The sequence below is a fragment of the Aplidium turbinatum genome, chromosome 5, assembly GCF_918807975.1.
Source record: "Aplidium turbinatum chromosome 5, kaAplTurb1.1, whole genome shotgun sequence".
NCBI classification, from domain to species: Eukaryota; Metazoa; Chordata; class Ascidiacea; order Aplousobranchia; family Polyclinidae; genus Aplidium; species Aplidium turbinatum.
Window position 1 is genome coordinate 13,444,628 of NC_137476.1, and position 14,595 is coordinate 13,459,222.

General features: G+C 36.8%; 1 protein-coding gene across 1 annotated transcript in view; it reads left to right on the forward strand.

Moving 5' to 3' along the window:
• The window catches only part of LOC145770957 (sushi, von Willebrand factor type A, EGF and pentraxin domain-containing protein 1-like), a 37,534-nt gene that overhangs the window by 1,240 nt on the left and 21,699 nt on the right, over window positions 1-14,595 (forward strand). Inside the window, exons 4-8 of the mRNA XM_082582698.1 lie at window positions 253-387; window positions 783-968; window positions 1,394-1,522; window positions 3,094-3,282; window positions 3,526-3,577. Of these exons, the coding sequence (XP_082438824.1) occupies window positions 253-387; window positions 783-968; window positions 1,394-1,522; window positions 3,094-3,282; window positions 3,526-3,577 (691 nt within the window). The remainder of the gene's footprint in view (window positions 1-252; window positions 388-782; window positions 969-1,393; window positions 1,523-3,093; window positions 3,283-3,525; window positions 3,578-14,595) is intronic.

Sequence of the window (14,595 nt, forward strand, 5' to 3'; positions counted from 1 at the left end):
TGTGCCCAAAATGTAGATACTAACCTCGTGTTCTGTAAACGTTTCGAAAACTAAACTGTCTTCATCTTCAGTGATATTTGTTGAACAAGAGATAAGTATATCAGACTTTTTATCTGAGTTCTCAGAGAGTTATTATGATACTCAACTACCAAAACACGAATGGATATTCCATTCAAGTCTTTCTGATATTTGATGTCCATCCAAACGTCAGGCTTGATCAGACTTTAATGTTCATTCCTTCATCTACTTCAGATATTGATGAATGTCAAAAAGGGGAGAAAGGGAAGAAAGCATGTCACGATAACGCTGACTGCGATGATAACTTTGGTTCCTTTGTCTGCACATGCAAGGAAGGTTATAAAGGAGACGGTAGAGCAGCATGCGACCGTGAGTTTGCTTTAAAAGCTTTTTTACATCGTTTTAGAATTGCAAAAGATTGAAAAAATGTAACATAATAAAATAACACAAAACTTTTTTCTAATTTGCTTACTGCTAAGTGCTAAGACAATGTTTTGAAAACTAGAGCCCAAAATTTTGCGATACCGGTAATTTAATCCAAAACTAAACAATAAAATTTTAACTTCTGCGATTACACAAATTTAGAATCGTTTATAATTGACTGGAAAATTAACAAGCATGGACATTTTTGGTTGATATTGTTTCACAAGCAACTGCTGTAAAATATATTATTGTCGGTGTTAATACTGGTAAAAATGCATATTTTATCTTCATTTATCTATAGCAAATATAATGTTTTGACTGAAGTCAACTATTTTCCTCAGCAATCCAATGTAATCTACCCGAATTGACGCCGAACCTTGCAATCCGTCCACCCGACAAGCAGGTGTTCAGCTATGAGGAAAGAATCCAATTTATTTGTGAGTCTGGATACAGTCGAAATGGTGGTGTTGATGGAGCGACTTGTGAATCCAACGGAGAGTTTTCCGAAAAAGCTCCACCATGCTACGGTAGGTTCTTGCTTATCTTTATATCCTATGTATTTTTGAACACTGTTTTAATGCGTGAACATCGCATGACAATTGTTTGCGATGCTTTTAAAGGGTATGCCTTCATCATAGCAATGACCTCGAAATATTGTTTTTATACTGCATAACGACGTATCCTTGCAAATAGGTGCTGCTCTACTTCACAACACAGATCACTTCAGCGCAACCGTATAAACATTATTTTAATACGTTCTTCAATTCTGAGCGCTAAACAGAAACAAAATTCAATGCTGCTTTGCTTGGTAGGCTATAACCCGACAAGGTATTGAAACCACGTTTACTGATTCAAGTACTGACACTCTACTCCTGAGGTCTACAAACTGGTTAGGCATGTGTTACCAATTAAATCTGAAATGGTCAAGCATGACTTGTTAATTTTTTCGCAGATGACAATGAATGCGTTGATAACACTCATGAGTGTCCAGAGAATTCAAAGTGTCGCAATATAAAAGGAAGTTACGAATGTGACTGCACGAGAAGGTATTTCAAAGACCCTAACAACGGAAAATGTAAAGGTAATAAGTAAATTATCAGCCATGAATTATTATCTTTCAACTAAACTTTTTCATCTCGTAAAAATATCTTGATAATGGGGAACTTTTTTAATTTTGCTTTATTTTGATTTAACGAATTTTCTACTTGATATTAAGTTGTGATGCATGACGTTACTTAAAATGTTCCAGAAGACAAACTATACAAGTTTTGAAAAGTTTTTATTTCTATTTTGTGATGAGCAAATTAATTAAGATCTCAATTTTAATGCTAAATCTTACGTATTAATGCTTCATGCATATATCATCAAAGTTATGATATCACTCCTCTGTCACCTTGTCAATAATATGCAGAAAGTGACGTAATTTGGTGAATTCATTGCGCTGATAATTCACCATCACGTAACTTATCAAAAATTCTCAATTGGAAGACTTACCTAAAAGTGCATATACCAGAATATATATAAATAATACAAGAACAAGGAATTTTATCTATTGAAAGTAAATTTTGATAAACAGTATGTAAATTGTATTTTGACCTCCATCATCTGAGTCCTGAATTACCGAAGCAAGTTTATGTATGTGTTGGATGATGTGAAAAATAAACTGGAATTTTTTTGTTTATTAGTCCAATGAGATCTACTTATTAGGGCTCTAATTATCAACCTATCACTTAATTGATGATGAATTAATTGAAGTGGGTTGGTAATTTTGTGTTGCGTAGTGCTATGTTGCTGTAATCAGAAAAAGTGGAGGAAGTGGTTCTAAAACTCGAACACAAATCATCAGAGGGAAAAACAGCTATAAAAATCTTTTCAACATTATGAAAAACCAAGGCATATCTATCAAGACCAAGGCACTAATGGCAGACACAATTATCTCATTGGTTACTTATGGATGTGTAAGTTGTAATGAGGAAGAAACTTAGGAGCAGAAATGCCTTGGAAATGCAAGTATGACGCGGGCGCTGTCTGATAAGAGCTGTTAAGGCTGCGTGAGTGCCTTATTACATTACCAATGGGCTAGACCAAGTGTCCGTGATTGAGAGTTTTCTAGAGTCCTGCGAATTAAAACCTGGAATCATTAAAACCTTTCAGTCTGCAAAAAAGGCGATGGGGAAAGATGACTGTAGAAGAATGATCCAAGAAGTCACCCAAAATCGATATCGACTGAGTGAGATCTGATTATGGTTTCTTGGGGTTGAATGAAATGTTCTGCTTTGCAGTCTGTAACGCTGCAGTATCGCAGGAGGTTGACGGTTTGCCATACAAAAAAGCAATTTTTAAGAACGAGGCTGCTTTTATCTTTATGAATTAACTTTAAAAAAACTTTTCGTTTTGTATCGTTGTAGTGCAACGTTGAAGCGATGTTAAAAAGGGCACTTTTGTGTTTTGGATTAATATCAGCGCAACATTCGCATCAAAACCGCCAGACGTTAGCTAAAGTTGGTTTCAGCAGATGGTGGGTTACTGGCAGAATCGTCATAATCATATTGATCTAAGTTATTATTGATCTATCTGCCATATTTTAAAGTTCAATAAGTTTTTTTAGTTAAACAATGTCGAAAATATAACATTCTTTTATTTTGTGCGCAGAAATTCGTTGTGCAAACCCTGAACCTTCCAGTAGAATGGAAAGATCGAAACCGCATGAAACCATATTTGGTGTCGATGACACCGTGAGATTCAAATGCAGAGAAGGATACCAACTTCAAATAGGTTCACTCCCAGTTTTGACATGTCTTAAAAACGGCCAGTGGTCTAATCCTATTCCTACATGCTTTGGTGAGATATTTCTTTTGCCAGTTAAATCAAGTGACTTAAATATTGGTAGTGATAAGAAAGTTTATCAGAATTATGTGTGGTCAAAAATAAAATTTGCGTAAAAGATCGTAAGTTGTTCTATATACGTTGAGTGTATGCTGCGTCAAACAGGTTGCACGTTTTTAGTTCTCATGACAGTCAATTGTTTTGTTTAATCTGTAGCTAGTATCTCTGCTTGCTAATTTAAAACATGATTTTTTTTAGTTTCAAATGAATGCAAAGCAAGTAATCCTTGCCACGCCCAGGCCGATTGCACGTTGAAGGGTGGCGCTGCTGAGTGTACTTGTAGATTGGGCTTTAAAGGAGATGGAATCCAAACGTGTGAAGGTAGTTGGTTAATTTTTTTAATCAACGATAAACCCACGGACAGATTTAGTAAAACTATAAAAAATGTCTACAAATTCAGTTTTTATATAAATTAAAGCTTTGGTTGGGCGTTTGCTTTGTGAAGCATAACCAAACAAAACAAAGTACCTTTAGAGGGTTTAACATGTTTTAATACAAACAGATATAACTAGGGCCCGCAAAATTCAATAAACTCAAAAAATTTTAATGACTTTGTCTGTCTACGAATCAGTGGCGGATTCAAAACGTAATTTATGGGTGGGCTTAGGAAATATCTTGGTGGGCCTTCAGCAATAATGCCACGGCGGACCAACATACAAAAACTTAGTGTTACCGGAGCTTCTACACAAGGCGGAGTCTCCTAGGTTTCGAGTTAAAAAAGTTGATTATGTCATCATAATCCGAACTGTCGATGAGTTCTTTCAAAAGACAAATGTGTCAAGTTGTTACTTGTTAAGGCGTCCAGCCTGCATGGATGATCTCAAGCGCGTTTGGATCGTGTTTGTTGCAGAGAAAAGTCTCTCAACGCTGCAGGACGTGAAAGGCAGTGTTATGATGGTCCTTAAAACACTGTTCATGTTCGGGAAAATGTCAGCAGGGCATTTTTGTCAAAATTTTTGTCAGTAATTTTTGTCAAAATCCTTGTAGAAGCATTGTAAATCAGGAACTGCGACGCAATTAAAGCATATTAACCCATAAAAGCAGGAAATATGTCACAATGCCCACTTGGATCAGGCAGTAACTTTTATCGCAAATTGTCCATTGTTTATTTATTGTTACGTATTTAAATAATTCTTATAAAACACTTCCTCTTCACAAACATGGTCTTTTCGAAGATCAACAATTTGGATTTTAGGAATAGCTTACTGACATTCTATAATACAAAAATGCTTAAGCAAGCTAAATCGTCTTTCAGCAAAAGTTAGACAGGTTTGTCGAGATTTTCCTGGTGAATTTAATGCAACTCCCGGGGGTGATATAAGGTGCAATTTTTGCGAGTTTACAATGAAGTGCGATAAAAACTATTTTGTTGAAAGCCACAGGAAAAGTAAACGCAAACATCGCAATCAAGGCAAACTTTTATTGTACAAGCCCCATTTATTAACGCGTTTGGGTCTGAAATCGACAAAATATAATGTTTGGGCAACTGGTATCAATTCAAGGAAGAACTGTGCCCTCTACAAATAAGCAATTTCGTTAGGTCAAAATAAAGTCAAAATTTGATAAAAATAAAGTCAAAAGAAATTTTTTTTTTGGTTAAAATAAAAATGGGCCTAGATGTAACATAATTAAAAAATCAACTCAAACGTTTTCGACACGTACGTGTGTCCTCATCAGGAATTACTTAAATCTGCAAAAATTTATAGGCTACAATGTATCTCATGTAGCCGCTACATGAAATGAGAAGTAACTTTGGACAGGACGCCACTGTTTCGACCTTAAGGTTTCTTTAGTGCAGTAAATCATACTCTAGACAGGAACGCCTCATTAGTATATTAGTACTGCAGCGTGGTGATTTTTCCATTTGTGGTGCGCAAGGAACCACATTTGAGTACTTTCACCCATCTTGTCAAAGTGGTCAAACTACCGAAGCGGTTAGCTATGCGCAGGGTTGCCATCGACATGGACGCCAAAATAAGGACAACCAAAAAAATAAAATTTCATACAAAACGAAACAAACTTTTTTGAACAAATCTTTGCATTTATACGAGCCTTTGACATATCATTTGCCATATTTTTTGCTAGAAACAATCTGTTCCAGCAACTTTTTGTTCATATAAAATACTGTGTGCATCTCACGACAGCTCAGGTGAAGGTTTACCTTTATTGTAGCAGAAATTTGACCGTTATTTCACAAAGTCTGTTCCTTTCTTTGGTCCACTGAGCCAAAACAAAAGAGAACAACCGCTCCACAAATGCACCTAACTGCAACGCACTTTACTGACCGGAAAAGAGAAGCTGATGCTCACCAGCTTGTAGATCAACGGAAAAGAGTTGTCTCCAGTAAAGATCTTTATCCACTTGTCCTCAGGTTCATACTTATGGAACACATCATCTGGAATCTTTTTGAGCAGAGCATTAACAGTCGAGATCTCATCAATCAACTAATCCTTCATTGCAAATCGATGCCACTCATTGATCTATTCCAAAAAAAAAAGATAGAAGTTTTTTAAATAAGAAGGATTCCAGTCAAAAACAAGACTATTCTTAGAAATAAGGACAGTAAATTTTTCTAAGGTATTGCCCTTCAAAATATGGACAAATCTTAGAAATGAGGACCGTATGACAACCCTGGCTATGCGCAATGCAACAGCAACATGTCTGCAAGCAAAGTGCTCAATTGGCAAACTAAGAGCATTACAGGACGCCACTGTTTTCAGAGTAGGATACACATATTAATTAGGCTACTTCTATGCAACGTTTTTTTTTTTTATATTACCTTCTCAACAGCAACAAAAAAAACAAACAAGCTAAGGACTCTACTGGGAGAAGGAAGCTTTTTCCCCAAACAGTTCCTGGTCACAGAGGTAAACCATAATCTCTTCGTGGGAAAATTGTAACGTAAGATTCCCGAATCCGTTCGTCTGTATGTAATGACCGAAAAACAAACACTCTTTTGAAACGTCTTTTCAAAAAGTGTATTCCTGTAAAATTAGCCCGCGGCTATCGAAATCGGGATGCAACGCCGTACACCTCTAAAAACTGTCACTACAATACAAACTACTTAGATAAAGACGGAATTTTTGTCCAGCTAGCAAGCACTAAGCAAACAGTTAAATGTGCGACTAACTCTCAAGCAACCATTTCACGAATGACCAGAATAGATATCGATATCTCAAATTCACGTATGCAGTACTGTGACGCAATAGTGAAAGACATTGTCACGCAATTCAAAACAGGTGTTCAAGCTGGTGATCCAATGTTTCATGTTTAAACAGGTTTCAAACTGAAACAGGTTTAAACAGGTTTGACACAAGTCTTATGAACGATGGTGCAATTTTGGCACATTTTCTAGCAACTTCCATGACGTAATATTCAGTAGACTTGAACGGTTTTTATATGACGTTTGATTAGGTGAACAATTGTCTGGAACAGTTCCTTCGAGCACTAAGACAGGATCGATTAATCAAACAAAATTGTCCTTTTTTGGTTTTGAGCTTCACACGCCAACTGATTATAACATTTTTCTCCAATTTGCCGCTTCGTGTGACACCTCTAAATAATAATATAAACAAATTTGTCTGAAATTTTGCTCTTCGCCTTCTTTTAGCCAAAGTAAAAGATGGTAAGGTGGTCGGAAGTTTTTGATAAAATGTTTTTCCTCATACATTTGACCAGCCTAACCAGGCTAGTTTGTGGAATATTACAAATCACGAGCTACACTTGTTATGTTGATATTAGAGTCATTGCTTTACTCGTAACCTTTTATGCTTTTCCTGCAGAAAACAAATGCGAAAAACCAACAGATATTCCCAATGGCCAGCCTTCAGTCGGTTCAAGAACTGAATTTAACATTGAAGAAACAGTTGCTTATGAATGTTTCCCTGGATACGAGCTTTCCCCTGAAAGTAGCAGTGTGACGTGCAAAATTGATGGAAGGTGGTCGCCCCAGTTGCCAGTTTGTGGAGGTGAAAATATTAGTATGCTATATTTTTGAGTACAAAAAAATGAATAAGCTCTAAAAAAGGGTTGTTATATTTCCATATAAAAAATATGCTCGCTTCAAAAACAATTTAGCCTACTACCAAAAAGTGGCATATTATTAATTCAAATCGAAACCGAATTTAGTAAGCCTACTGACCAGAACTTACGCGTCATCAAAGCAAACAAACCACGTGAAATAAAGTGTGAAACCAGGTGACAATGACCTAGTTTGCCTATCTTGCAATTATAACTTCCAGCAACTTTGGAGCTGTTTCAACACAGCTCCAACTGACCGATCAGGCTTAACAGCGTGGAATGAAGATTGCCAGATAGCTTAAAATTCGGATAAAAAATAATTAGACCTAACTTGATATGCTGTATCCGACGGCTGAAAATTATTTGGACATTTTCTGCCAACTGCCAATATTTGATTTCTTGTCATATCAGTGAAGTACTGGACCATAAATAAAACATAGCCTAGTTTTATTATTTGTCCAAAAAATGTTCGAATTTCATTTTAATGCAGTCCGAAATTCTCGCTGATTACATGGCAACCTTGCTTAAAAAACAGAAATATATTTATATCAAATGATGAACAACTTTGGTGGCTCACCAAACACAGAAACAACGTAGGATTTTTTATACGTATGCCGACTATTTCACTGTAAAAGTGAGTGCTGTCACAATAAAAGATCTCCTTTTTTGCCATAGCCTAGCCTACAGGTTAGCCTAATCCCTTTTTTTTGTTTTTTTTACTATCACAACGAAAAACAATAGTAGCCTACAGTAGCTATAGGTTAATACAGAACAGTAGCCTACCTTAATGCAATACAGTACAGTCGGTCCACGTAACACGACGCTAAATACAGTTATAGAAGAAGAACGTTAATTATCCTTGAAAACATGTTGATAACTATTTCTGTCATCAACTTTTTAAAGCTCCATTGATTGATTGATTGAATTTTTATCTTCGGACTGGAAGTTTCTTTGAGAGCTTAATCCTGGCAGTTTCTCATATTTGTAGAGTTCAGTTCAGTTCAGTGACCATCAAAGCAAAAACAATACACGTCTACATAGCAAAGGTCAAGAAAAAGGTAGAAGCGAGGCTTTGAATCACTGACGCAGGTCACCCGGTCAGCGAGATTGACAGTGTGAAGTTGCCGATTGTTGAAGTGTTGTTGGTGGAGAATTATTCCATGCATTAGGTGCGCTGAATGGAGAGCAGTTCTCATAATGCATTGCTCAAGCGCATACCCAGAGAGTCGAACCAGCGGCGTTTGATCTAGATTCTAGAAGCTTTTTCGTTCACGAAGTCACACGCTAACCAATGGGCTATCGGGCGGTAAATTTTAAAAGCCTGACAGTGGTTTCGCCAGTTATAGGTGAGCTTTGCATTTAGTTGGCGTACTGTAAAAAATTAATTTTTTAACAGCTGCCTTTGCATGTTAAATTTCAGAACGCAAAAGTTTTATTTTAACTTTTTATCACAACTTAGAGCTGAAAATACGCTCAGAATGCACTAAATTAAATGATTGTGATGTTTTAAAATTTTCTGGGCGAGGCCCCCGAGCTCCCCCTGTTTTATTGCCCATTAACGAAAAAGTGCCCATTTACAGCATTTCCCACTTTCATAACTCACCACTCACCAGCCGTCACTGATCCTGGCTGTGATCAATCATTACATTAGGCTATGATTTCTTTTGGATAGGCTACACGATGTTAAATTTGTCAACTTGTGAGTTTCATCACCTAGATCAGGGGTGTGCACTGTGCAACCTTTATTACAGGAGGGCCAGATAGAAATAACTGCGTGAAACCGCGGGCCGCACGTTTATTTAACATATGATTTCTAGTAGTTGCAGGTACAAAAATGTATTTTTTTTGTTATTTATGTTATTCTTATGGCATTATTAGGAATTATCTCCTTGCAGAAATAATAAGTTAAGACGCATAAATTTATGAAGAAAACTGCTACGGTATTCAAATTTATTGTCACACCGACTTTAAATGAGTTCAGTGAGAGGTCTGCAGCTGGCTTCTTTTCCCAACGACTTTTTCCGAATTTACTTTAATGGAAGTGCTCGCAATACGAAGTCCATTTTCCAAATGTTCGTTTGTGAGAACCAATCCATAGTGAGATTTCATGACGCCCTTTTAGAAAAAAATTGTTTGCACAAATGCGTTGAGTCAAAAGGAGCCATTTTTGAAGCCATGGATTTTTTCAAATGTGGAAAGTCATCTTGGTTGAGATGTTTTCGGTAATAATCCCCAGGATTCATTTTCAAATACTTTGCTTTCAAATCGGTTTTCTCTTGAAGATCAATCAGTTCCAGTTATATCAGCTGGTGCTTTGTCAATGTCTGTGTGGAATGGCGAATCGAATATACCAAACAAGTGTTCATGAGATTTGAAGTCCTTGAAACGAGCCAAAAATTCATACAATAATTTTTCAAGTTGGTCTGCAAATTCAGTTTTCTTCTCAGGATGCATTCCATAGTCTCTCAAAGTTGGAAAGTGAAAAAATTTCTTGTCTGTACGGGAGCTTTCAAATGTCGTAATCTGTTCATAATGCCTTTTATGTGACCATACAATTTTACGTTCCAAATAATTAAATACAATGGATTAGCGGTGGTCAGTGGGACTGTGGGAGATTTCTAAAATGGTTAACAGAAGGTGTGAAGTCTACAATAATCCACTCCACAATGAATTGTTCACACGTACCAGACAAAAATAAATTATAAACACGTTTCGCGGGCCGCACACAATTTAAAATTGGCACATCTTCCCGGGCCGCACAATTTTTCTTCGCGGGCCGCATTTGGCCCGCGGGCCGCACGTTGCACACCTCTGACCTAGATTGTTACCAAGTGCCATAAAGAGCGAAACCTCCGTGCTTATAACTTGTCTCAGAAAATTAATGCTTTCTTCAATCGTTGATGTCAGGTAAGCTTGCCCTCTTGGTTCAAGCTTCCACTCTCGGTTTAGTATCTTATGTTATGCTAAGTACAACATTTTAAATGCAGATATCGACGAATGTGCGCTTTCAAGAGATGACTGTGACAATCATGCCAAATGTATCAACACGATTGGAAGCTTTGAATGCAGTTGCAACACTGGCTATGAAAAGAATGGACAAGGTTGCGAAAGTGAGTTCTGTTACATAAGAAGTATTTTTTCTAGACATTCACCCAACATTTGGACTGGTAATGTTTGAGGAAAGTACAATGGATTAATACGATATAATTATAGAGTATTTTAATGGCTGGTATGCCAGACGTTTTGAGCAAATGATTCAATACTAGCTGAAGGTGATATACATACAGTACTACAGTAGCCTACCATTGAGAACAGTCACGGTGGCCTGCCATTGCCACCCCTCACTTATACGATTTGTCTTGCTGGGTATAGCTTCAGAGGATAACAAAATCTCAAGTTTTCTTTGCAAAAGTAATAATTGGTACAATTATTTGGTACAATTAATTGGTACAATTATTTCTTCACTTACTAGAACACACTGTATGTTAATGGTGTTCCGGTACATCCGAATAGATGATGATTATGATTAAGAAAAGCGTTCTCCATGAAACGCTTTAATGAACCTTTTTTTAGAGTTGGACGCTGCAATTTAGTTTCTTTTATGTGCTTTTTGTATTATCATTACTGAGATTGCGGTGACTTTTCCTTAGTGGCTGTGTAGGTTAAGGTTTATTTCACAAACTACAATTAAACAAATCCTTAATTCTTAACAGACATTAATGAATGCATTAAAAAGACGGCAGATTGTCCTGAAAACGCAATTTGTGAAGACACACAAGGAGATTATAAGTGTAACTGCAAGAAGCACTTCAGAAGAGAAGGAAAATTGTGCAGGCGTAAGTGGAATTTGCTTTGTCGTTTCTTCCGCTTGTTCAAAGTCGTGACATTTATTTTATAAACAGACATAACTCAGCAACAACACTGCATTTAACATTATAAAAACGAAAAACAATAAGCTTTTCTTTTTCGGCTAGTCATACAGCCCTTTTCAAGCCTATAAGAAAAATATTTTTAAAAGAAATACGAAAATAAATACTAAAGAATAATATACAGAAATACTAAAGAATATCACAGCAAAAATATGGTCAAATCTAAAAATTTGAGAAACTCGCCTAACTAGACAGATAAAACAAAGCAACTACACGGCATTTAACATCATACATTAGAGTGAATAAAAAACTATAAACTACTAACGTTTTCGGCCATACTCGTTAGCCCTTCTCAAGTAACGAAATAACTGATTATACATCTACATTTAAAATAAATAACTGATCTACACAATGAATTGTAAAACGAAATGCACAAGAACGAAACTGCGAAGCAGAGAAGAAAGCCACATCACATGGCGGTTAATAACGCGAGGCAAAAAACGCATCATATAACAAATTAAGAAAAAAACGTTTAGGAGATGGGAAGCGCCTGCGGCAAACAACTGCGTATTGAGGCAAGGATTGCAGGATTGTATGAGCAAAGCCTCGTGGATTTTCGTATCAAATTCGGTGGAACATTTACGCACAACTCTGAAAGACTCCAAAGATGGCTTGTTGTTTGAACTTGTTTGGCAATCGAATATATGGTCTTTAATGGCACTTTTTCTGTTCAAATTAGTTAAATCTGAGTGCTCTCTCACTCTCGTGGCCAAATGCCTCGTGGACATACCAATGTATGCACAATCAGTGTTGCCAGATTTTTTGAGAAAAAAAAGAGCCCAAAAATGCGCCAATGTGATTTAAAAGTAGCCCAATTTGCCGTCGCGACGTCGACGATCGAGCGACAAAGGCGCAAGCTTTCTAGGGGGGTTTTGGGGCATGCTCCCAAGAGTCATGGACAAAGCAACATCTTTGTCCATCATGCTGATTTTTTTTTTGCGATTGCTGATTGTGTAGATACAAAATGCATACACTGTTACAACATACAAGAAGTAGAATGTTCAATATTGAATCAAGCATTGTTCAATAGAAAAAAACTTAGACGGGACAATGCTATACAGACTTCGAACAAATTCCTATTTTCAAATTCAAGATACAAATGGTTCCATAGTAGATGCTAACGTATAGCATAAGCCCGTCAACTCAGATAAACTACTAAGAACCAAGACCCGACAAAATTCTATCATCAACTGCTGAAGCTTCATTTTCATAAATAGTGCTGTCTAACTTCAGCACTGATGACCGGGGATCAAACAGCATTTTTCCAATTGTTGCAGCAGAGTTCTGATCCTCAAAATCGCTGACAAAAGTTGAAGTCCCATACGATTTCGTAGTTTGGTTTTGATTGCAGAAGCTCTCGAAAAGGCTCGCTCAACCAATGCATTGCTGATTGATACGGTATACATTGTTAGTGCCAATTGAGCAACTGCTCTAAATTTATACTCTCCTGCACTGCAGCATTTCTAAACTCGTACACCTTGGTACAAAAAGTAGCCTACAAGCTACAACAATCTATCATTGTTTTTTCATCATACAAGGAAGACCAGTTTACATTCATTAAATTTCTCCACTGACATTCAATTTTTCTAACTTTAATTTATAGCTTAGACACCAATAAAAGCTTCAAAAATTATGGCACTAAACCAAGATCATAACTATAATTTCCGATATTCGATACAAGTGCAATTTCGCTTTCGCCATTCGCCAGTCAGTCCTTCCATTTTCCCGGATGAAAATGAATACAGCATTATAATGTAACAACAGTCAAAGCTGCTCATGGTCAGCGGTAAAATCAATCCTCATGCCGAATCATAAAAATAACGTCATTTTTTCCGTAATAAACCGAAACTTTACCAACATTTTCAAAGGCTCGTCGGATTCTACCAATTATTCATTTCTGCCAACTCAAACTTCACTGCCAAACAACTTAAAATTCTGCCAAATTTAAGCGCCGTATCGCGCCAAATAAGAGACTGAAAGTAGCCCAAAAAGCACAAGTCGCAAACCAACATTTTTGGCGCCAAGCCCAACTAAAAGTAGCCCAATTGCAGATAAATCGCCCAATCTGACAACACTGTGCACAATTCGCGTCATGCGAACCTTACATTGTCGCAGGCGCTTCCCATCTCCTAAACGTTTTTTTCTTAATTTGTTATATGATGCGTTTTTTGCCTCGCGCAATTAACCGCCATGTGATGTGCCTTTCTCCTCTGCTTTGCTGTTTCGTTCTTGTGCATTTAGTTTTACAATTCATTGTGTAGATCAGTTATTTATTTTAAATGTAGATGTATGATCAGTTATTTTGTTACTTGAGAAGGGCTAACTTGAGTATGACCGAAAACGTTCGTAGTATATAGCCTAGTTTTTTGTTTACTCTAATGTATGATGTTAAATGCCGTGTGGTTGCTTGGTTTTATTTGTCTATGGTTGAAGTAACCTGTCTACCAAAATTGTATTGCTTTACTAGCTCACACAAAATGATAACTGAAAAATTACGCAGCACAACGGGTCAAGTATTTGAGAGGTAAAATTAATTAATTGTTCAGAAAAGGACTCAAGCAGATTACTCAAAATGGCCAAAAGCACAGCACGAGATAGTGGCACAAATAAAGTAAAAACATGAGAAGCACAACACGTGACAATTCAATCAAAAACTGTCAAAACATAGAAGGCTCCTCTAGCAAATAATTGCCTGTTGAGCCCTGGGTCGAAAGATTTCATTATATGCATCGTGTCGAACTTAAAACTTGGTCTTTTAATGACAAGTAGGAGTGATGAAATGAACATCAAGTTAAAATAAACATCATTTCACCATAGAAATAAAGGCTTTAACCAACCAAACATAACATGCAAAATATATGCAAGCACAAATTAAAGTCTGCTCATCACAAGCACCTAACATAAGATAACTGAATAACCACAGTTGAACAGCCACGAGCATTTGGCTGCACGTTCATAATAATAATGTCATGGTTTTATTTATTGTCGCTCGATGTACTGTATAACAGCTAAGGTCTTTTAGCGACAAGACTCATTTTTATTTTATATCAAGTTTTAGATGTTCATCAGTCATTACATTATTACCCGACTTATTCTCACTGCGCTATGCAAAAAGGAACACAATCGGTACCATTTTTAAGTCTTTGGTTTTCACCCTGCCTGGAATCGATCTCAGATTACCAGCTCCAGAGGCGAAGGCAAAAACACTCGACCACTGAGGTGGTTCGGCTGCACGTTCAGCAGAAGCAACAGTTTTATAACAAAAAAAAAAGACGCAATGATTTAAACGCAGCGCAGACTAAGCAAGCAATGCGCGTCA